The following is a 25,436-nucleotide window of genomic DNA, read 5'->3' on the forward strand; positions in this document are numbered from 1 at the left end:
GTTGGCGTGGAATTTTGCAGTAGTGGTTTTGTCCATCATAATGGGAATATGTAGGCAGAAGGAAATGCAAATGTTGAAATCTTGCACAGAGCACAAAGTGCTGATGTAATTCAGCGGCTTAGGCAGCATAATGAGTAAACAAGTTTTGGTGGGTTAAATGGCCAAACTAAATTGAATCCAGAGCATGACAACACGGATATTATATCATGTTACGGACATTCTTATTCAATGAACTGCCTTGTATTTGATTGGCTTTACTCATCACTATTCTGAAATCATGATGTGGAGAAGACAGCAAATTGAGATGCACTAATATTGCAAATGACATTTATTAAATATACAGTCCATTTGATTAACTTGCATAATCAACATCTAACTTTGCGTAAAGAAAATGCCAGAGTGAAGCCACATACCAATTGGAGAAACAGCTCCTCATATTTGGCTGGGTAGCCTGCAACCCAATGGTGTGAACATTGAATTCTCTAATTTTTAGTAACTTCAACTCGCACACCCTTCCCCTTTGCCCTTGCCCCCTTCCTCCACCCTAGTTATTTTACCAGTTCCACAGTTCTCTTACAACTTTCCTCTTGACATCGCACCTTCCTTAGCCAGCCATGGGCTTACAGGCACCATGGTCATTTGTGGCTGGCCTTGATTAGTCCTGGTCTTTTCTCACCTCCAGTTCTTCAACTCCCCCCCACACCCCCTCCCCCAACCATCACATTCAAAATGTTACCCATCCTTTTTCTCCAGAGATGCTGCCTGGTCCACTGACTATTATGTGTCTATCTTTAGCATAAACCAGCCACCTTGTTTCTACTCTTCTAATTTTCTCAATATATGTTTTTACTTCTGAATTATTTTTACCAGTACGGATGGTCATTGGATTTTAAGATACCTAACCCTAGAGAAACATTAAGTCCTGAAATACCAGAGATCCTTCTGGGAATCATATTGTTCTGGCTGGTTTATTCCACCCACACCTGAGAAATAAATTATGAGAGAAAATTAGTTTCTCTTTCACATAAATGCTGAAGAATGAAAGATTATCTATCTGAAATGTAAATCATTTCTTGCTCTCCACAGACCTGTTGAATACTTTGTAAGTATTCCCTGGTTTATTTGGTTCTTTTAGATGGGTTAAAAGCTGGACAGGGAAACCATTGACATTTGCAGCTTGTGCTTTCACTTGAGCAGCACACAATTCCCGCTTCTGGAAACGTCAGCATATTTTTGGCGTTCTTGTCTATTTCTTAGATACTATTTGCCTCCGTCAAGTATCTCTGCTTAAGCTAGTCAGACAAACTCTGAATCTGAAGCAAGAATAGAGAATGCTGCACTGCTCCAACAATGCCTAATATTGAGTTGAACTGCTTCCGGTAACCCCACCTTTTATTCCCACAGTTGTGGCTGCCTCTTTGTTTCAACTTGTCTCTGCATCAAGCTTCTAATTACCGCTCTGCAATTTAAACCACCCTAGTGCCTCATTGCAGTTCTGAGCAAGGGTACATGACTTGATTCCGCTTATTTCTCCACCAATGCTGCCAGACCTGCTGAGCACCTCCTGCGTCCCCTCTATTTTGTTCCTTATTTCCAGCATCCGCAGAATTTGCTTGGTAGTTGAGTTTTGATCAGCAAAGTTGTTTGAAATCCGTGTTGCTGGAGCTATGTGTATGTGAGATTCCTTAAGGTATTCAGTTTGTTAAAAGCTGCAAAGGAGAGAAGTATCTGGTTTCCCCCCCAACACTCGAAAGTTGGCCATTAGTTAACCAGTGGGAGTTTATTGGCATGGTACATATCAGCATCATCTTCAGTCCAAGCATAAACTGTGTAGTATTATATCCTTGATGAGGAGTAAGAGTTTGCTTTTTTTTATTGCTTGGTGCTCATTCTGTGTCAGTGACCCTTGACTCTGAAGCTGTTCCCATTCTGTTCACACGCTATGCACAATAATACCCGTTAGTCTATTGGGTGTTATATCCATCCAGTTGTAATGCTTGGCTTCAAACCAAGGATTGTTCACATTGGCCAGTGGAAACGTGCAGATGTCTGACACCAGAAGGCATTTCAAGTGACTTGGCTTTGTTTTGCTTTTCCTTTTTTCTATGAGTTGCAGCTGGAATGAATTGTCAGCAAGAACAGGTTACATTGCATGTAATGTTACATTGTATGTTCAGCATTGGATAAAATAATGTGTTAAGTTTATTGTCACGTGAACAGTGAAAAGAAGGGAATGTACAAGTTAATAAATCTACCGATATTTTTACTTCCAAGGGCTAAAATATGAAAGAATATCTAGCAGAGTTTGTGGTTTTCCCAATAGATCTCTCTTCATATATATTCATTGCTCAGATTCATCTGAATTCTAGTTGTCATTATCAAATATACAAGCCACCCTTATGTAGGATTCCCAAAAACCAAGGCACATTTAATGATTCTTTAATAATTCTAAGTTGCTCTGATGAGCATCCTCAACCTGTTATAACATATCAGGATTCTTTGGATGAAATATTGGAATTGTAGAACAACACTAAATTGGCATGAATCCACCACAGGCTCTGCATCACCTGCTGTTGCTCCCAGCTTTCCTTTGGGAATGATCTCCCCCTTCTCCAAATCTCAGGGACAGCTCATAACGACTGCCATTGAAACAATTGAAAAGGGAAGCCAAGTGAGGGTGGCTGGGGCACGTTCGGCCTGGTGGAACGTAGAACATAGAACAGTACACCACAGAAAAGGGCCCTTCAGTCCAAAATGTTTGTGCTAAAGTTAATCTGCCTGCACATGATCCATATCCTGTATATTTGATAATGACAATCCCTCAGCATCTGACGTTGCAGAGAAAAAAATTCAAGTTGATCCATATCCCTCCATTCCATGCATATCCATGTGCCGATCTGAAAGCCTCTTAAACACCACTATCATATCTGCCTCCACCACCATCCCTGGCAATGCCTTTGAGGCCCCCTCCAGTCTCTGTGCAAATAATTTTTGGGTAGATACAAGATACATTACAAGATACATTTATTTGTCACATGTACCAATTGGTACAGTGAAATGTGTGGGCGCCATACGAGTAATAAGAGCACAAAACACAAAGTCTTAACACAAACATCTGCTCACAGCGGGATCAAAGTTTCCCACTGTGAGGGAAGGCTCCAAAATATTCAGCCATCCTCCTCTGCTGTCCTCCCGTGGTCGGGGACCTCCCGAACCCCCGCTGTCACCGCTACGGGCGGCCCGATGTTCAGGCCCGCTCGCCGAATGGGTGAATGAAGTCCGACGTCGGGACTGGACGTCCTCAGCAGCATGGACATCCGAATCGGCCACCTCCTACCGGAGTCCGCGTCTCCCAAAGTCCACAGGCCGCGCTGGGCGGAGATTCAACGCTGGCAGCCCTCGGCAAAAGGTCCCAGAACTCCGCAATGCCGAAGTCAGCGCTGGCCGCGCTGGAAGCTCTACAAACCACAGCTCCGCGATGTTGGAGCAGCGGCCCAGCACTCCGGAGCTCCAAACGGCGATCCAGGTAGGCATCGCCCGCTCCGCGATGTATCCTGCGCTGCGCCGCCTCTGCTGAAGCTTTAGTCCGGTCCACAGCAGGAAAGGCCGCTCCAATCCAGGTGGTAGGCCGCGAGGAGGGGGGGCGAGGACGCGACTCGGAGAATAGTCGCGTCCTCGCCAGGAAGTGACTGGGAAACGGTTTCCCCCTTACCCTACCCCTTCCCCCACATAGAAATACTAAAGAAACCTCCAACACAAACTTTAAAACTGACTAAAAATTTAAAAAAGATTGAAAAACAGACAGGCTGTAGGCAGAGGCTGCCTTCAATTCGGCGCCCCTAGTGGCATCATATTGGATGGACATTAATGGTGATATTGTTTGTAGAAATGGGATAACATGGAAGTAGTGTGAACGGGTGATCCATTGTTGATGTGGACTTGGTGGGTCGAAGAGCCTTTTCCAATGCAGCATCTCTAAACTAAACTAAAAATCAAACTTTCCCCTTCTCACCTTATAGCTGTGCTCTCTAGTATTGGACATTTCCACCCTGGGGGAAAAAGAATCTGACTGTCTTATCCTCTCTATGCCTCTTAATTTTATAAACTTCAATCAAGTCTGCCCTCAGCATCCAACGTTATCCAACCACTCCTTGTAGCTGAAACTCTCTACAAACCCTCATCAAAGCCTGCACATCCTTCCTGTAATGTGTTGACCAGAACTGCATGCAGTAGTCCAAATATGGCCCCACCAAAGTCTTATAGAGCTGCATTGTGTCTCCCTGGCTCTTGTGTCATGCACTGCCACTTTCAGTGAGTTATAGAAAATAGGTGCAGGAGTAGGCCGTTCGGCTCTTCCAGCCTGCAACTTGGACTCTGCATATCAATGCTCTTCATGGTATTTCCATGAACTGTATATTCTGACATTCAGCCTCCCAAAGTTCAACTCCTTACACTTGATCAGGTTAAACTTCACCTGCCACTCCTCTACCAATTTTTTCAGCTGATCTAAATCCCACTGTTTCTTCTGACAGCCTTACTCACTGCCTGCAACTCCTACAATTTTGTGGCGTCAGCAAATTTCTCACCAACCCATCGACATTTATGTCCAAGTCATAGTTTAGTTTAGAGATACAGTGCGGAAACAGTGCCCTTCGGCCCACCATCCGGACCGCCCAGCGATCCCCACATATTAACATTATCCTACACACACTGGGGGCAATTTACATTTATACCAAGCCAATTAACCCACAAAACTGAAGATACACAAAAATGCTGGAGAAACTCAGCGGGTGCAGCAGCATCTATGGAGCAAAGGAAATAGGCAACGTTTCGGGCCAAAACCCTTCTTCAGACCTGTAGGTTTTGGAGTGTGGGAGAAAAACGAAGATCTCGGAGAAAACCCATGTGGTTACAGGGAGAACGTACAAACCCCGTACAGACAGCACCCGTGGTCGGGATCGAACCAGGGTCTCTGGCGCTGCAAGTGCTGTAAGGCAGCAACTTTACCGCTGCGCCACCGTGTTGCACTGACTTGGCCTCCGCAGCCTTCTGTGGCAAAGAATCCGACAGATTCACCGCCCTCCTTTGTTAACTCCTCAAAAATCTCTTTGAGAGTTTCATAAAGACCAGTGGGAAAGCTTTCCTTTCTGACTAGTTCCCTGTCTGCTGGGGATTGATAGTCACTCTGATGCAAAATGCTTTTCCCTCTCCAGCATCGATAGATCTCACTTAGAAAACAGTGTTTATATTTAAAAGTAAATGCATAGAAAGTGTAATATTTCTGAAAGAGGCTTATTTTTTCACTGCTTTGGCCAAAAAGAGAATTTGGCATATGTTTTCTTCGTGAAAGGTATTTGCATACTACTTGGTGGAATAGTAATTTACACCAAGGAAAGATAAAAAAACAGTAATATACAAGTGTGACTTATCACTTGGCAGTTGGCAAAGCGTGATGAATTAATTTAAAACTACTAAGGAAACATGATGACAAATACGCTGAATAAACAATATATGAGCAAAGATGATGTGTTCTGCGGGTTCTTTCATTCATTTGAATGCCCATTGCCTCCATGAGTTATTGCCATATTGCCAGTGGCATCCATGAGTTATTGCCATATTTACATATCAATAAAGCTTATGGGACCGTATTGCCATATTTACATATCAATAAAACGAATGGGAATGAGAGGGTGGGATAGATCAGCCATGTTTGAATGGGAGAGTAGACTTGATGGGCCGAATGGCCTATTTCTGCTCTTAGAATTAACAAACATATGAAGCAAGTGCCATTAAATGAAGGTTAAAAATTACAAATAATAACATTATAACCTAATGACACATCAAAAAACAAATACTATCAAAAGATTTACAAGAACTTACCCTCGCAGAATTTCGCAATGGGCTATCTCATTGCTCGTTAATCGATTTGTTTCGATCATGGCTAGTTTATGATAAATGCTGACTCATATTACACTGCTGCATGTATAATAGATTAAGGGAACAATATGTGGAAAAAGTAGGATTTGATTTAATGGAGGAGATTATATCTAAATCTAGCTTATCTCTTTTTTAGAAATGTTGAGAATCTTGTCTGATGGGATTTTAACTGGTATAACAATTGGGTAGCCCAAGATCCAATATACCGGCAACAATTGCCTCGGCTCTTGCTAGTAGCATGTCACTATTGGTCTAGCTAGGACTTTTAGATTGGATAAATCTGGTATCTGCATGGATTGCTTTCAATGAAGGTGCCTCAAAAGTATTTGAGTTCCTTTCCTATCAGTGGTAGTCTCCAGCATCCTAGTAAAGGAACAGTGTCTGGCCTTTTAGCCCCATTACTAGTCAGGATAAAACAAGATAACATAACAATATCATCTGATTCTTTCAGGGACAATTATTTTACATTTGAAGTAGGGTACATCATGATATCAAAAATTATTCCATTTAAATTCCATATTCCTTCTATTGTCTTGGACATTGCTCCCTGTTATTGAACTGCATTTAAAATCATAACTTGCATTTTTTATTGATAAAGACATAATTTAATTTGGAAGTTGAACTAATTTAACACATCACTCTAATATATGAATGTAGTTCCTTATGTTTAAAGCAGTTTGCCATCGGTGTTATTTTTGATCTTCATAACCTTGAGTTATGCAATTTCCTGCGTTGATTGTTTATTTGTTGCCAGAGCAGACCTTTGGCAGGAAAAGCATTGTTACCTGTGTTTATCACATTTTGTCTCTTATTCGTTCAAAATTCAATTGGGCAACAAAAACGGTAATGCATTTCACTCTCCACTGCTCAATAGTACTGAACTGAACTTGGCTGCAAATCCTAATGGGTATGAAAGTAAAAGCTCTCATTGATGATGTGTTTAGGAGCATTAATAGATGTATTTTTTATCAATCACTGTGCTGGTGAAACCAGTGGCGACCAGGAGTAGACTGGTTGACAACCAAGTATAGGGTGGTGACGTGGACAGCTCGGAAAGACTGCAACCGGGGCGGGGCAGGTTGGCAGTCCAAACCACATCCTCTGAGAGGAGGAGACACAAATCATGCTACAGAAAAACTCATGGAAAAATACCCCCAGGGGTGCCCGAGAGGCGGGGGGAGGATGAACACCCCAATTTGATGGATCAAAGGCTAATGACTAATGGCAAAGGACAGCCGACTATTAGTATCAAATGCAGATATGGAAAGGTCTGCATCAACGGCCGAGGCCTGAAGATTCACCAGACCCGGATGAAGTGTTTGGAGGGACAGGGAGTGTCACAACGCACAGGTATTTTACCTGGTGAGACGCAGGAGGAGCCGGGCCCAGAAGCACCCCATAGAGCCCAAAGCCTCCAAGAGGCAGAACTAGTCCCTCAGAACAAACCTCCGTAGAAGGTTCCAGTCAAATGGCCTCAGGCCTGCAAGACGGCAGTCTGGCATCAGTTCGACGAGGACGTCGACAAGATGCTGGAAGCAACTGCGAAGGGAGATGTGGACCGAAGGCTGCGGGCGATGACGACAATCATCATCAGCCTAGCTGTGGAAAGGTTTGGAGCAGTGGAGAAGAAGCCGGCCAGAACTCCTTTCACCATGAACCAACGAGCAACAAAGATCCACAAGATCCGGCAGGAGCTGAAGTCCCTCAAGAAGCAGTATAAAGAGGCCAGGGAAGAGCAACCCCCCCCCCCTTGGCTGAGCTGTGAACCATCCTGAGGAAGAAGCTGATGACCCTCCGTAGAGCTGAGTGGCACCGAAGACGCAGGAAGGAAAGAGCCAGGAAGCGAGCATCCTTCATAGCCTCTGAGAAGGAGATCGTCTGGCACATCCAGACGACCTACAGTGCAGCAGGAGCTGGGCCAGTGCAACATCCTGATAAAACCACCTCCACCCATCAGGGAGTTTGATAGTAGAGAGCCACTCCTGAAAGAGGTCCAGGACGTTGTGAAGAGAGCAAGAGCAGAGCAGAGTCCCCTACAGGGTCTACAAGAACTGCCCCTTGTTACTGAAACGGCTGTGGAAGATCCTGAAAGTCATTTGGAGGAGAGGAAAAGTGGCGCAGCAGTGGCGATTCGCTGAAGGAGTCTGGATCCCAAAGGAGGAAGATTCCAAGAAGATCGATCAGTTCAGGATCATCTCCTTGCTAAGCGTTGAAGGCAAGATTTTCTTCAGCATAGTGGCGAAGTGGCTGACCAACTTCGTCTCCAGCAATGGCTACATCGACAGCTCAGTGCAAAAGGGAGGCTTGGCTGGAGTGCCGGGATGTCTAGAGCACACGGGAGTGGTGACCCAGCTCATCAGAGAAGCCAGGGAGAACGAGGGTGACCTGACAGTGCTCTGGCTTGACCTGGCCAACGCCTATGGCTCCATCCCGCACAAGCTGATCCAGACAGTTATGGCCAAGCATCATGTGATGGGCCAAGTGGCAGATCTCATCCTGGACTATTACAACCAGCTCAGCATGAGAGTCTCATCAGGGTCAGTAACATCAGAGTGGCACAGACTGGAGGTTGAGATCATCACAGGCTGTACCATCTCTGTGATCCTTGTTGCCATGGCGATGAACATGATCGTCAAGTCTGCTGAGCCAGAGTGTCCGGGCCCTCGGACCAAGTCAGGAATGCGCCAACCACCAATCAGAGCCTTCATGGACGACCTGACTGTCACCACTGAGTCAGTGCCAGGAGGCAGGTGGATCCTGCAGGGGTTGGAGAAACTGATTGGATGGGCAAGGATGAGGTTTAAGCCAGGAAAATCAAGGTGACTGGAGCTGAAGGAGGGCAAAGTCATGGACAGGTTCCGCTTCAGCATCAAAGGGACACCAATCTCAACTGTCTCCGAAAGGCCAGTGAAGAGTCTTGGCAACGTGTTTAACAGCAGCCTGAAGGGTACAGTATCTGTCCAGGCAACCTGTCAGGAGCTGGAGAGCTGGTTGAGAGTAGTGGACCGGTCGAGGCTTCCCGGCAAGTTCAAGGCATGGATTTACCAGCATGGTATCCTGCCAAGGATACTCTGGCCACTGCTTGGATGCGGTCCCAATATCCATCGTAGAGAGATAGGAGAGGAAAGTCAGCTGCTTTCTCAGGAGGTGGCTGGGACTGCCCAGGAGCCTTAGCAGCATCGCCCTTTACAGAAATAACGCCAAGCTCCAGCTGCTCCTGAAGTCCCTGGAGGAGGAGTTCAAGATGACTCGGGCCAGAGAGGTGATGCTGTACAGGGACTCCAGCGACCCCAAGGTGGCTCAGGCAGGGGTGGAGGTGAAATCTGGGAGGAAGTGGAGAGCCGGAGTGCAAGCGGAGTCTCGGATACGCCACAGAGTCCTGGTGGGAGCAGTGACTCGGGGAAGAGCTGGCTTGGGAATCTTCCCAACTCCCCAGTTTGACAAGGCCATGGGGAAGGAGAGGCGCAGGCTGGTCCAGGAGGAAGTGAGGGCAGTGATGGAGGAGGAGAGGTCTACCAGAGCAGTTAGATGGAGGCAGCAGGGAGCCTGGACAAGGTGGGAGCAGGCCATGGACTGAAAAGTCACATGGACTGAGCTCTGGCAGGCTGAACCACAGCGCATCAAGTTCCTGGTCCAGGCAGTGTATGATGTCTTGCCCAGCCCATCGAACCTCTTCATCTGGGGCAAAGCGGAATCTCCAGATTACCCGCAATGCTCAGGCAAGGGGACGTTGGAGCACATCCTGAGCTGTTGCCCAAAGGCTCTTGGGCAGGGCCGGTACACATGGCGTCATGACCAGGTTCTTAAACTCATTGCAGAAGCCATCAGCATGGGAATCAGCAGCTGCAGACGAGAACGCCCCACCACCCAGATCCTTCGTGAAGGCCGGAGTGCAGCTGCCAAGAACCACAGCAGCCAGGAATCAGTCAAGAATCCTGGCAACTGTGCAGGACTGGCAACTTTCTGTAGACCTGGTGAAACAGCTGAAGTTCCCACAGCACATTGCCACGACCACCCTGAGGCCAGATATCCTCCTGGTCTCGGAGGCGACCAAAAACATCGTCTTGTTGGAATTGACAGTGATTATGGGAGGACCGTCTGGAGGAGGCCCACGAGAGGAAGATGACCAAATATGAAGAGCTGGTCGTAGACTGCCACAAGCAGGGCTGGAAGGCAAGTGTATGCCCATCGAGCTTGGCTGCAGAGGTTTTGCAGAACAATCGCTCTACAACACCTTAAGTGCACTAGGCATCAACGGAGTGGCGAGGAGAAGAGCCATCAAGAACACCACAGAGGCAGCCGAGAAGGCCTTGAGATGGCTCTGGATCAGTAGAGGTCCATGGGGAGGAGCGAATGCCACCTGACCACAAGTCGTGGTCTGATCAACCACGGCTGGGTCGCCTGGGTGAGGGTGTCTGATGTTGAAAGACCCGAAACACCCAATGACCCCAGGTTACATCACTGATGATGTGTTCAGGAGCATCAATAGATGTTTTTTTTTTTATCAACTCTCCACTGCTCAATAGTACTGAACTGAACTTGGCTGCAAATCCTAATGGGTATGAAAGTAAAAGCTAACTAAATCATTGCTAATCCCAGCCTGACTGAGTCCACGAACGAGTATGTTTTTTCCATAGCCGACGGAGCCATGAGACAATTTCAGAAGAGCCAAAAACAATGCATCATATACATTGCTATTGATCAAAAACAGCGGACAAGTTCAATAAATTATCCTGACCGGCATCAAGTATTGAATAAAGCAAGCAGTGCTCAACATGACCCAAAGCTGAACATTTATTCTGAATGTATAAACCTGTTGCAGACGGAACATGGCCCGTAACACTCGGGTCAGGTGGTCAGAATTCAGCTCCATAGCATCCTCATCTCAGCCAACATTCAAGATCTACTGTAACTCCACTTGTGTCTAAACAAGCGCCATGTCATTACATTTGTTCATGGAATTTTGGCCGGGTATTGAAGCTGGTTCCAGCATCCTATACAGCAGAGTTGATTTGTAAGCTTTTAAAGCATCAAAGATAGTTAGTGCATCTGTTCTGTGTTATAATTTTAAGGGAACACTTATTCAAACCATGTTTCTGTGGCAATTGTGCACAGGATAATTATGTTAAAGATTATTTTGCAGGTATGTGGATAGGAAAGGTTTAGAAACATAGAAAATAGGTGCAGGAGGAGGCCATTCGGCCCTTCGAGCCAGCACCACCATTCATTGTGATCATGGCTGATCGTCCCCAATCAATAACCCGTGCCTGCCTTCTCCCCATATCCCTTGATTCCACTAGCCCTTAGAGCTCTATCTAACTCTCTCTTAAATCCATCCAGTGGCTTGGCCTCCACTACCCTATGTGGCAGGGAATTCCACAAATTCACAACTCTCTGGGTGAAAAAGTTTTTTTCTCACCTCGGTCTTAAATGGCTTCCCCTTTATCCTAAGACTGTGGCCCCTGGTTCTGGACTCGCCCAACGTTGGGAACATTTTTCCTGCATCTAGCTTGCCCAGTCCTTTTATAATTTTATATGTTTCTATAAGATCCCCCTCATCCCTCATCATTTAGAGGGATATGGGCCAAACACGGCCAGGTGGGGCTAGTAAGATATGCATCTTGGTTGGCATGGGCAGGTTGGGCCTAAGAGCCTGTTTCAGCGCTGTATGACTGCTGTACATATTTATCAAGTTTCACTGCATTATGAAGAAGCTGAATCTTCACAAGGTGGATTCAGATGAGGAAACACATTTGTCCAGTTTAATTTATCCATTTATAAATAGGCAATGGATTAGGTTTTGCCTATTTCCTTTGCGCCATCGATGTTGCCTCACCCGCTGAGTTTCTCCAGCATTTTTGTCTACAATGGATTACTCCAGTTGTTTTTCTTACTTACCTTAAAACCAGTCAAAATATTAAATATCCAGGAAAATAATCCTGGTTTTTCAGTCCTATAACCTTACTGCTGTCATCCAATTTAAGGTAGTGATTCAGAGGTAAGTGAAAATTTTAAAAAACTGCAAGTGCTGGAAATGAGGAACAAAAGCAGAAAATGATGGAAACATTCAGCAAGTCAGGCAGCATCTGTGGAAAGAGGAAAGGGCCTGTCCCACCAGCATGCGATAGCATGTGTCTAGCGCGACCAAACATGGTCGCTTGAGGCGTACGGCTTCCCAGGGCCGGTCCCACTTCGATCGGCGGAGGCGTATGGAGTTGTGCGGGATTGGTCCTGACATCCAAAAAATCTTGCACTGTTCGAAAATTCCACGCGCCAACGGCATGTCGGCCAGCAGGTGCATTGAGGGCGTACGCAGCGTCTCGACGGGCGTACGCAACGTCTCTACGTCATACATAGCGTCTTGACATCGTACGCAGCGTCTTGACTGCGTACGCCTAGCGCGTGGCATTGCGCGATGACATCACCGCCCGACGCCTTGCGACGTCCAAATTCAGTCGGCCCGCCTCCTGCCCATCTGATTGGTGAATTTTATGTAAATTACATCACGCGCGAGCTTTGTGCGAACTTTGTACATGCTTAGCGCGTACTTACTGCGATCTTAGCGCGAACTCCGCTTCCGTTTGGTCGCGCTAGACGCATGCAATCGCATGCTGGTGGGACAGGCCCTGAAGTAAGTTAATGTTTCAGGTCCAGATCCTCCCATCAGAGATATAAAGGGGGCATCATTTGAAAAGGATAATGAAGGCTGAATAATAACTTTTTATACAATAATAACTTTATTTTATAGAGTACTTTAAAAACAACCACTGTTGCCACAAAGTGCTGTACGTGACTAATCATGGACAAAAAATTATTACACGACAATAAAAACACTAGAAGAGAAAGTAAAAACAATAAAATTAAAAACATTAAAAGCACTAAAACAGGAGCAAAGTCTCAAGCAGGGTCAAAAGCCAAGGAATATAAATGTGTTTTAATGCTGGTTTTGAAGGTGGACAGTGAGGGGGCCTGTCTGATGTGCAACGGCAGGGTGTTCCATAGCGCCGGAGCAGCAACAGAGAAGGCTCTATCCCCTCTGAGCTTCCGCTTAGACTTCGGTACCTCCAGGAGCAGCTGACCTGAGGCAGGAGCGTAGGGATGAAGCAGCTCAGAGAGGTAAGGCGGGGCGAGGTCACTTAAAGATTTAAAAACAAATAAAAGAATTTTAAAATGAACTCGAAAGTACACCGGGAGCCAGTGGAGGGAGGCCAGAATTGGCGTTATGTGCTCCCTCTTTCGAGTTCCAGTTAAAAGACGAGCAGCAGCATTTTGAACCAACTGGAGACGAGCCAGGGAAGATCGAGCAACTCCAAAATAGAGTGCGTTACAGTAATCCAGCCCAGACGTGATAAAGGCATGGATTATTGTTTCAAAATGCTGCCGCTCAAGAATGGGCTTCACCTTTGCCAGCTGCCTTAGGTGAAAGAAGCTGGACTTTACCACCGCGCCTATTTGATGATCTAATTTTAAATCACTGTCCATCCTAAAACCCAGGTCTAAAACTGTTGGCTTGACATACAGTGCCAGGGGACCCAAGTCAACAGGGGGAGGTTCACGGCAGCCATTGGGACCAAACAATATCACCTCTGTCTTCTTTTCATTAAATCCTAGAAAGTTTAGGGCCATCCAGGACTTAATGTCCTCAAGACAAGACAGAAGTGATTTGACAGAAAAGGCATCTTCCTTCCTCAGTGGCATATATAGTTGGCTATCATCAGCATAAGAATGAAAAGAGATGCCATACTTTCTAAGAATGGAACCCAGAAGAAATAAGTACAATGAGAAAAGCAGGGGCCCTAAAATTGAGCCCTGCGGAACCCCATATGACAGAGGAGCGGAGGAGGATTCAAAACCAGCAAGGCTTACACACATAGTTCTGTCTGCCAGATAAGACCTGAACCATCCCAGGGCTCTGCCACAAATGCCCACTAGGTGCTGTAACCGAGATATTAAGATACCATGGTCCACTGTATCAAAGGCGGCAGATAGGTCCAGCAGGACAAGAACCACATAATCACCAGAATCATTAGCTAGGAGGATGTCATTAAAAACCCTTAGCAATGCTGACTCTGTGCTATGCGTAGTTTTAAACCCAGACTGGAAAACCTCCCGAATATTATGCTCGTCCAAGAAATGTTTTAGCTGAGCATAAACAACTTTCTGAAGGCCAATAGATGGTACAATTCAGTGTATAGCTAATGTATGATAGACACAACATGCTGGAGTAACTCAGCAGGACAGGCAGCATCTCTGGAGAGAAGGAATGGGTGACATTTCGGGTCCAGACCCTTCTTCAGAGCAATCTACTGTATAGATTGTGTGAATGTGGAAACATGTGCTTCTGCTTAGTCATCACCCGTGTGACTGTATACAGACGTAAGCACTGTATAACGCTGAATGCACCCATAGGGGTGACCTTCGTGTGACAGGAAGGTAAATGGTCTATGTAGCAATTTTCTGTGTCATCTATGTACGCATCAAGAAATACGAGTTGGAAAAAATAATTGTCTTTTTCCCCACATTCAATTTTTGTAAGAGTGAATTTTGTTCGATATCTCAAATATTTAGGTGGTGAATTGTTTATTCTGTGAGGGAGAGTTTATGTTGCCTGAGCAGTTATAATATTAGCTTTGCTTGTACTTTCAGCTAGAGGGGGGAAATCTAATGCTAAGTCAAAGGGTAGATGACTAAAAATCTTTTAAAAGGCGCAGGTTTAAAAAAAAAACCTCCACTTTGATGTGAACTTCCGAATCTCGGGATGATAATGAGAATTGTAAAGGTGAGGTGCTCTTGGAATGGAGTCATAATAGGTTTGTGAGCACGGGATAGTTGAACAGATCTGGTGCAAATTCGGATACAAGAAGCAGTTTTCAATGATTTACTGAGTGGAAGGTGAGAGTTAGTTTGGGAAAGCGATGGCATTACAAAGAATGATCCGGGTGGGATTCAACAGCAGATGAGTTGAAGAATAGTTTTTAGCTTAATTGCTTGATCAATAGCTCGGAAGATTTCCTTTCTTTTCCCACCATCCCACTGCAACAACCACCTCCCACTTCTCCCCCCTCACTACATCTGGCAGTTTCTTGAGGCAAATTGCATTCCTGTACTACCGTTCCTGCAATACAGTTCTGTTACCAGTTAGTGAGAGCAGAGCACATGCAAAGCTCCGAGACTGTTCCTGTTGGAACAGCGTTGCTGCTCTTCCGGCCTACGGACCACAATGTGCCCACAGCTGCATCCTCTCTCTCCCAGATACAGTTTGCTCAAAATACTGGCTGGCTTGGTTTCCACGAACACAATGACTTGAAATCTTACATCTATTCACAATTGGCCATATTAGCAGTTTTATTTTCATTTACTGTCATTTCATCTCATTCTTAAAGCTAAATAAAATCACACTTTTATTGCAAAGAACTCAGCCGTGGGTTAAAGACAATTGGATGTATTTTGCTGTCAGACTTGTTCTTCTGTAAGAATGCAAACTGGAAGTCCGATAATGTAATTAAACTATTTGTTTCAATGCAAGCTGTCAAAGTGAGCACATCCTCATATAGAAAATGTGCTGTTTGATATGGCCGTATAGTTTGAACTAAAGGATTTTAATATAATCACGTCAGATTTGTTCCGGAATGTTCTTGTTTTTAAGCTGGTCCAGTTTCCTTCCAGGAAAACAGATGAGGTGGGGGAGTGGGACAGGAAGAATTGTCAGGCTGAGGTAGTACATGCTGGAAGCTGAACAAATGTTAGCATTTGCTTTGAGTCAGACCGCCTGCCTGACTACAGAGAAGTCAATCGAAACAAATGTGCCAGTCAAGCTGTCGGCTAAACTGTTTACTCGTACTGTTCCATTCACAGCTGCCCACGTAGGGAAGGTTGGGCTAGGACACTATTACTTTTCCATATCGCCGTTATCATTCATTCTGCTGCTGGAAGTCATGGCCTTTTACTGCCTAAGCTTTGATTTGGAATGTCATTATTTGAACCACAGGCAACAGCAACAGCAGCCGTATGTTTCTTCTGTAAGTATATTATGTCTTTAAAGCAAGCGAGTAGTAAGAAGAAGATGGCTGTAGGGTAGTGATGTGTGAACAAGTTTATGATTTTATAAGGATACCCTGCTGTAAAGTTTATGTCCAGGATTTTTAGGTATTCTGCTAAGAATTGATAAAGGGCATGATCAAACAAAGTATTGCATGTAAATAAGGGATTTCTGAAAATGAGTGAGAACATAATGATTTTAGAAGGTTTTCCGCTCGTGGATAATAGTTTGAAAATTGCTGAAAAGAAGCATAAACTTAGCTATTTATCAATAAAACATAGTTTGAGCTTTTATATTCTGTGACATTGTGTACTTACGATTCTCATTAGATGATGTGTTTTGAGGCAAATGGGACGATACAGCCAGGGTTTTTCTTTTAATTACATATTTAGCTAAATTACCTCTTTATTACAGTAGAGAGCAACATCAGGTAAAATAAGTATTTCTGCAGCGCGATGTTCCTTGTACAAATGCATGACGATAATGTCGGGAAACACATTGTGCAAATGCAAAATGATTGAATGAAGTGCCAGCTGGAATGTAAAGGCAGTTTTACTTGGGTGGACACCTATTTGTTGACTCAAGTACATTTTGAGAAGCCTAGTTTTTCATATCAGATCAAAAAATCTGCATAAATAAAAAGATTCCTGAGTTAATGAGAGCTCTAGAAATTGGAGATGATTAGCTCTCATTTGAAGTGCAGCCATGTTTTTGTATATAATGACAATTCCTTAAAATGCAATGCTGAAATGACATTCAATTCTGTACAGTATTGACAGGTTTTTCATGCAATCCATTAAGCAATAGATTAGCAATGTCAAAATAGCAGCTGTTTGGTGTGAGTCTGCCAATTGAAAACATTGAACCCTACATAAAGACTTGCCCACCAGTTAATATGCCCACCGTTAATATGCCCACAGTTAATATGCCCACAGTTAATATGCCCACAGTTAAAGCCGAGGCAGGAATTCACAGGAGCATTTCAGTGAGTGAATAAACACAGCTATTCTTTCCTGAAGGAAATGAGCTCTATTGTGAATATAGCTTGCCTGTTAGGGGAATCAATTTTTTACACCCAGGACTACACGATGGAATTAATCGGTGGGTAATAAGTATAATCATAGTGTGTGTCCTTGTGCCTACAAATTTGCCATGAAAACTTGCCACAAAGTGAATGAAAGGGATTATCGAAGCTAAGAGTGCATTTAATAAAATCGGCTTTTTAAATCATTGTTTGACTCGCCATGATCTTTTCATTAGCAGTAACAATGTCACAATGTGGTACTTGTGTCCAATTTGCGGAGCAAAGTAATGACAAAGGGGACACAATTTTCACGGGAGTAAGTATTTTAAAAGACTAGCACTTTTAGGATTGTATGTACTAAATTGACATTGCTACTACTTTCTACAAAAAGCCCCACAATAGAAACAACTAATGTGAAGAACGGTTTCAGCCCGAAACGTTGCCTATTTCCTTCGCCCCATAGATGCTGCCGCACCCACTGAGTTTCGTCAGCACTTTTGTTTACCTTCAATTTTCCAGCATCTGCAGTTCCTTCTTAAACAACTAATGTAATTTGTTCAGATTGGAAGAATATTGTAATGTTCATAACCCCATTATTTTTCTAAAGCACAGTTTGTTCTCTTCCAGAATTGGATTTGTTTTTCTATAAATTGCAAACAATATAGGTTGTGAAGGAATGTTATGCATTATAGCACTATAGTACTGATGGGCCAAATGGCCTAATTCTGCTCCAACAACATGAATTGATCAGAAACTTGCTTACCTTTGGCTGGTGGTTCAAAAGAGGAGGTTCTTTTTGTGGGTCAGTACAATCTTGATTTCTGCACCAGCGCAGACCTCTGTGGAAATCAGAAATGTGCTGAGGGTCTGACGTCAAAGCATCTAACATCCCACGTCCACTGGTGAATGGCATCCTAGTGCATAGGGCATACCTCAGATAGACTGGCTGTACTTCATACAGGTCCCTTCAGCTTTTCCCCAGACTGCAGTGCAGCCCATCTGTTTGAATGAGGACCTAAGCCTAGATTAAATCGCAGGAAAGTGTTAATGTATGATCATTAATTTTATCACGTATTTGGGTTCTCATTTCAAAAAATCAATTTAAGTTTTATCCCAACTATTTTAAGAGCCCTGATTTCCGGACGCCTAGAAACCATGATAAAGTCCTTTGATTGCATGACTTGACATGAAGCCAACAGAGTGGTCCATATGTGAGGCTTGGGATCTATCTATTGTGAACAACAATGCTTGCTAGGCCAGCAGAGAGATGTAGAGTTTGGTTAGACAACAGGAGTCAGCATGAAACATGACTTGGGTTGAGCATTATTCATCTCTTTGTTTGTTCATGAACTCCGAAGTGTCTAAACATCATGCCTTGCTTTACAATAAAGGACTAATTTATCACTCAGATTTTTTAGCCTTTCCACTGAACATTAAGTCCTATCAGAAGTGTCCTGACCTGAAACACCCATTCTTTTCCTCCAGAGATTCTGCATGACCCGCTGAGTTACCCCAGCACTTTGTGTCTATTAATGGTATAAACCAGCATCTGTAATCCCTTGGTCCTCCTTTAAGTCCTAACTGACCGGTTGAGCAGTGACCATCCGTTGAAGTTGTTTCCTTTGACTCAGGAACTAAGAAATGGACAAAAGCATTTGGGAAGCTTTGGATTTGTTGCTGCTTTGCTTCCTTTGAATCAGATTTTTTTTTTTTTTTTTTTTAAGAAGTACAGTAAATTACAGTAATACACATCACATATATCTTATTACATTTATTGTACCACTTCATTTTTCGAGCTTTAAAAAAGGTAGAAATAAAAGAAGTAAGGAAAGTGAGCAAGAGTCGTGAAGGTGCAGGAAAGTGTTGGGAAAAGAAAGCCCCTTAGAGAAGAAGTTAGAGAAGGAAGTAAAGAAAGAAAATAGACCCTAGAAAGAAAAGAAAAAAAAGGAGAAACAATCGCTCTATTATAACACAAAACTCCGCAAAAAAGGATATACCAACCGTGTTTTGTTTTTTTACCCCCCGTTACCAGATCCTGGTACCATTTATTTTTTTTAATTACTATTGCACCGTATGCTTGTAATAGTTCCATAAATGCAGACCACGTCTTGTGGAAGTGGTCTGCTTTACCTGCTAGGAGGAGTCTCATCTCTTCCAGGTGTAATGTTTCGAACATGTTTGAAATCCACATTTTTATTGTTGGTATTGGAGCGTTTTTCCAGAATTTGAGTATAAGCTTTTTTCCCATTATTAGCCCGTAATTAAGTAAGTTCTTATGAAACACGTTTAGTTCGGGGTTACCTTCCGATATTCCAAAAATGATCCATTCTGCTTTTGGTACAAGTTTTATATTAATTAATTTTGTGAAGATTTCAAATATTTCATTCCAGAATTTTGGGATTTTTATACAAAAAACAAAAGAGTGCGCTATGGTAGCTTCTTGTGACTGACATTTATCACAAGTGGGTGAGACATTGGGGAAAAGTTTATTTATTTTGGTTTTTGAATAATATAGTCTATGTAATGTTTTGAATTGAATTGGAGTATGTCGTACGTTGATCGAGTATTTATACACATATAGTAAGTGTTTATCCCAGCTCTCTTTTGAAATTTTTATAGCTAGTTCATGTTCCCAGTCTCTTCTAATACCATTTCTATATTTCTATATTTAAAATAATGTTGTATAAGTATGATATTAGATTTGTTGATTCAGCCTTTCTCTTCATGGCTTCATCCAATAAGTCTGGAGGCATGTTATGATAGTCTTTTGTGTATTTTTTCAGATAGTCACGGATTTGAAGATATTTAAAATATTTATTATTTTTCAAATTATATTTCAGTTGTAATTGTTGAAATGATAACTTTCCCAATTCATACAAGTCTCTGAGCGTTTTGATTCCCATTCTTTCCCATTGTGTAAATGATTTATCTATAATTGAAGCTTTAAACAACGGATTATTGACTATTGGCATTAAAAGAGATAGATTTCTTAATTTTAGATTCTGTTTTATTTGTTTCCAAGTTCTAATTGTGCTATGTATCATTGGATTTTTATTGTAATTTTTGTTATTTAGATTCATTGGTGAGAGGAGAGTCGCTCCTGTATTACACGGAGAGCAGTCCTCTCTCTCCATTACAATCCAGTCCACCTGCTGGGCAGAGTTGTCCAGCAGGTGAATCATATTTTTAATATTTACTGCCCAATTATAGTACATAAAGTTAGGGAGCGCTAGCCCACCCATCTTTTTTGGTTTACTAAGGTGTGCTCTTTGTATTCTGTGGGATTTGTAATCCCATATAAAATTTGTAATGTCTGAGTCTAGTTTTTTGAAAAACTTTTTTGGAAGATATATAGGTATTGATTGAAATAAATATAGGATTTGTGGTAAAAAGATCATTTTTATAGCATTTATTCGACCTATTAAGACATCGGGAGCGTTTTCCAGAATTTGATTAGATTATTTAGTTTCTTAAGTAAGGGGCTATAATTGGCATTAAACATAGCGTGATAGTTTCTAGTAATTTCGATTCCCAAATATTTGAATTTTTCTGTGGCTATTTTAAAGAGGAATTTCAAGAGATGTGTTGAGTCTTTCGGTTTTATCGACATAATCTCACTTTTGTTCCAGTTTATTCTGTATCCTGAGAAAGATCCAATGTCCTCAATTAGATTTAATATGTTTGGTATACTGATTTGGGGTTTTGTGATATACAGTAGTACATCGTCTGCGTATAAAGATATTATGTTATTTGAATATTTTGTATTATAACCGTAAATATCCGGGTGTGTTCTGATTTTTTCAGCTAAAGGTTCAATTACCAGAGCAAATAACATCGGTGATAATGAACATCCTTGTCTATTGCCACTTGATAATTGGAAATTTGTAGATAGTATATTATTAGTTAATATTCTAGCCGTGGGTTTGTTATATAATAATTTTATCCATGCGATGAAGTTCTCTCCCATTTGAAATTTTTGCAATACTTTAATCATATAATCCCATTCTACTTGATCAAACGCTTTTTCTGCGTCCAATGAAATGATAGATAACTCTTGTTCTTGAGGTTTGTGAGAGTGCATTATGTTAAGCAGACGTCTCAGGTTATTAAATGAATGTCTCTTAGGTATAAATCCCGTTTGATCCTCATTTATTAATTTACTAACATATTTACTTAGTCTTCTAGCTAGTGTTTTCGCTAATATTTTTTGATCCGTATTTAACAAAGCAATAGCTCTATATGAGCCTGGTTCTTCTATATCTTTATCTTTTTTAAGTATTAATGTGATCGTTGATTCTGCTAGTGTTTCAGGTAAAATTTGTTCTTTAAAAGCATATGTATACATTTTCTGTAGACGTGGTGTAACTATGTCGTAAAAACACTTATAAAATTCATTACTGAATCCGTCCGGTCCTGGTGTTTTTCCATTATTAAGTGTGTTTATTGTGTCTTCTATTTCCTTAGATGTAATTTGTGCTCCCAGTTCCTCGTGTTCCTTCAGTTCTAGTTTTGGAAGGTTACAATTGTCCAGAAATTCTGAAACTTTATTATTGTCTATTAGCGTTTTCGATGTGTATAAATTCTTGTAAAATTGAGCAAATCTTTTATTGATATCATTAGGTAGTGTTAATAATTCCCCTCTATCTGATTTAATCTTTAAAGTTTCATGATCTTTTTCCTGTTTTTTCAGTTGGCGTGCCAAAGGTTAATGGGGTTTATCCCCAAATTCGAAATGTTCTTGTTTTGTAATTTGGAATAATCTTATAACTTTCTCTGACAATAATTTATTTGGCTTAAATTTCAGTATTAAAATTTTATTATGTTTATCCATAGTTGGATCTTTAGCATTATCTATATCTAGTTGTCTGATTTGTTCTTCTAATTGTCTTTGTTCATTCTTATTCTTTTTGTTTTGAAAAGCTTGATACGAGATAATGACTCCTCTAATAAATGCTTTGAAGGATTCCCATAGTAAAGCGGGCGATATATCTGGTGTATCGTTTGTCTAAAAAAATAGGTCCATCTGTTTTTTTAGATATATACTCCCTTGTGGGTCTTTCAGAATTTGCGAGTTAAACCTCCAAAACGATTTGTTCGTAGACATTCCTTCTAATTTTAAAACGAAAGTTAGCGGGGAGTGATCTGAAATCGTATTGGTGTGATATTTAGGGTTCATAGTATAAGGGATTAGTTTTATATCCACTAGGAAATAATCTATACGTGAGTATGTTTTGTGTACCATTGAATAAAACAAGTATTCCCTTCCAGTCGGATTCGCGATCCTCCAAACGTCTGACATATTTGTATTTTTTATATATGTATTTAAGAGTTCACTAGTTTTATATTTCATATTACCTCTTTGTTTTTGCATCGATTTATCTAAGTACGGATCTAAAACACAGTTGAAGTCTCCTCCAATTATAACATTTTGGTAGTTAAATTCTGCGATTGTATTCAGGATTTCATTGAAAAATTGAGGATTATCAAAATTGGGCGCATATATATTTACCAAAGTGATTGGCGTAGCATGGATCTCTCCTGTAACTATAAGATATCTCCCTTACTTATCTGATATAATATTCTTTGATTTGAATGGTATTCCTTTGCGAATAATAATTGCGGTGCCTCTGGATTTCAAAGTATGTGAGGAGTGAAATGTTTGGCCTATCCAATTCGCCCTCAATCTCATCTGATCTTGATGTTTAAGATGCGTTTCTTGTAGAAAAGTAATGTCCGTGTTGTATGATTTCAACTGAGCTAGTATTTTGCCCCTTTTAATTGGTTCATTAATACCCCTTATCACAGCTACACAGTGTGATTCCTCCCATTTTCTTTTGTTTATCATTGCATTTTCGGTGATTTTAATACCCTTATTTATTACGGTGCATCCATACCTCAGGACTCTGGATATTTGGGGGGTGTTTATATTACTAACTTCCTTGGTAGATCCCTTTTGCGATTGTCCTTGAAAAAAAACCACATAATTGTGACATATTGTGATTAAAAAAAAATTGAACATGTAAAATTACAGTGTCTGGGGTATTCGACACTGTAGTGAGTGTCCCACCCGTCTGTGGGGTTCGACATCTATTCGACTTCAGAAGTTGATGTTGTACAATTAGCTCCGCTCCCTTTATTACTCTAAACCTAGGAGGGCGGGCGGTACCATTTCAAAATCAGTTATATTTCACCCAATTACACTATATATATATATATATATATATATATATATATATATATATATATATATACACACACACACACACACACACATATATATATATATATATATATATATATCTATATATATATATATATATATATATATATATATATATATATATATATATATAATATATATATATATATATATATATATATATATAGCTATATATTGGCTATATATTAACCAGATCATATATATCCTGGATATATATTTCATTCAGACTTATCAGATCTTCCCCACACAACTACTGTGAAATTTATATATCGTAACACTTTTATCTACTAATTATTTATAATTAGTTATACCTTTGATAATAGTAAGCTGTTGGCTGAAAGGGTTAACCAGAATCAGGCTCCTGGAATTATGCCAGGTGCCTGAGTCTCCTCCCTTCCCCACACAAACTACATAGCACTTAAACTTTCAGTATTATCTACGTTAGTTCTAAAATCTGTTATTTATTATTTCTTTAGCCCTGCTTAACTGTCTCGCTCTATATACGAGCTAGTCAGTCTTTTTAACACATTATTACATTTTGCCCATTATATAGTTCATTAGTTTCCATTTATATTTCTATGTTAGTATTGTTAATTATTGTTAATTCTCTATATTTTGTAAAGCTATTTTAAGATCTTAAACCGCCATTTGTCCTTGTGATATTTTCCACATTCGGCTCTGCCGTTCGTCTCTGCGTTGCTTATCAGTCTTTCCTTCATTTTGAACAAAGAATGTCCTTGAGTTGAATTCCAGTGTCCAAAAGAGATAAGGTGTCTAGACCAGCACACGTGGAAATGCTCTTCCATTTTAAACTTTTAGAAAATGGTGTTTCTTCCCTTATCTTCAGGTGTTCTCTGTGAAGTAATAAAAGGAAAGAAATTGTCCATATCGTCCCGCTGCCGTGATTAATCTTCTGTTTCTGCCACAATCTCTTGGGCATATTTATAAGATGCGTCCGAATTAGTGAAAGTTTTCTCTTTTCCCTTGAAAGTAATGCGCATCCTGGCCGGATAAAAAACGCCACATCTGACATCTTTAACTCCATGGAGAATCTGTCTTGTCTGTGAGAACTTTCTTCTCTTTTGCACGATCTCATAGGGATAATCCCGGAGGAGTTTGATAGAGTCGTTTCCAAACGTCATCTTCACTCCGTATTTGATCTTTCTCATCAGCTCTTCAAGTGCTGAAATGTCCCGAAGTTTGACTATGATCTGTCGTGGGTGGGCTGGATCTGCTTGTGATCTTGGCTTAAATCTGGGTATTCGATGTGCCACTTCAATTTCCGGTTCCACAGGTAAATTGAGTACATGTTTGATTAAGTTGGCAGTGAACTCACGGGCGTTGTTTCCCTCTGCCCCTTCTGTTACTCCCAGTATTCATGAATTTTGGCGTCTTGAGCGAGTTTCGAGATCAAGACATATATCTGAGACTTTCGCCAGTTGACTCTTGAGGCTGTCTAGTTCTAGCTTCATTCCCTGCATATCTTCAGCCATTTGTTCAACACCTGTTTCCATGTCTTTCATTGCAGTTACATGTGAAGAAACAATTACATGCACAGCCTCAAACTTCTTCGTAGACTCATCTTCCCCTTTATTAATTCTCCCCGTTAGCTCTTCTTGCACATCCTCAATTCGTTTTTGTATAATGCCAATAAACTCAATAACATTTTGATTACCAGCATTGATGTTCGACATATTTTCCATCAATTTAACATGAATATTTTCCATCATTTTTGAGTTTCCAGCCTCAATATCCTTTCTCAGTTCTCTTACCGAGTTCTTTATCTCCTCCATTTCATTTTTCTCCTTAGTAGCCATCTCAGTCTTGGATCTTGTAGCCATTCCATAATCCACTTCAGAGTTCTCCAGGTTTCTGGATTTTCAGCAGTTGTTTTGAGATTGTTCTCTGAGGGCTCTGAGCTGGAGACGTTTTTTTCATTTAAAAGCCTTTATCCTCCGTTTAAATCACAGCGCTTACTGATGACGTCATCAGCGCGACGTCCCGGAGCTCCGGTAATTTTTTTTAATCGGTCCCAACCCCCCAGACCCGATTTTAAAGCGAAAAATTGCGAATTTACAGCAGCGGAGCTAAACGTTGCGACTGCTAGTCCAGCATGGCGCCACCGGAGGTCGAATCAGATATATTTTGAGTGTCCCTGAAGTTATTGGTGAAATGTCTATGTGAGTCGTTCTCCTGCACAAGACATGGAGAGAAGC

General features: G+C 41.6%; 1 protein-coding gene across 8 annotated transcripts in view; it reads left to right on the forward strand.

Annotated features, from left to right (window-relative positions):
- Window positions 1-25,436, forward strand: part of LOC129711830 (disabled homolog 2-interacting protein-like) — a 625,376-nt gene that overhangs the window by 475,275 nt on the left and 124,665 nt on the right. The window contains exon 1 of one of the 8 annotated variants that reach the window (XM_055659777.1): window positions 15,706-15,956. The exons of the other annotated variants lie outside the window; for them this stretch is intronic. Coding sequence (XP_055515752.1) covers window positions 15,946-15,956 — 11 coding nt within the window. The 5' untranslated portion in view covers window positions 15,706-15,945. Of the gene's footprint in view, window positions 1-15,705; window positions 15,957-25,436 lie in introns of those variants that run through there. 8 annotated transcript variants of the gene reach the window in all.

This window comes from Leucoraja erinacea, chromosome 31 (genome assembly GCF_028641065.1).
Source record: "Leucoraja erinacea ecotype New England chromosome 31, Leri_hhj_1, whole genome shotgun sequence".
Classification (NCBI taxonomy): Eukaryota; Metazoa; Chordata; class Chondrichthyes; order Rajiformes; family Rajidae; genus Leucoraja; species Leucoraja erinaceus.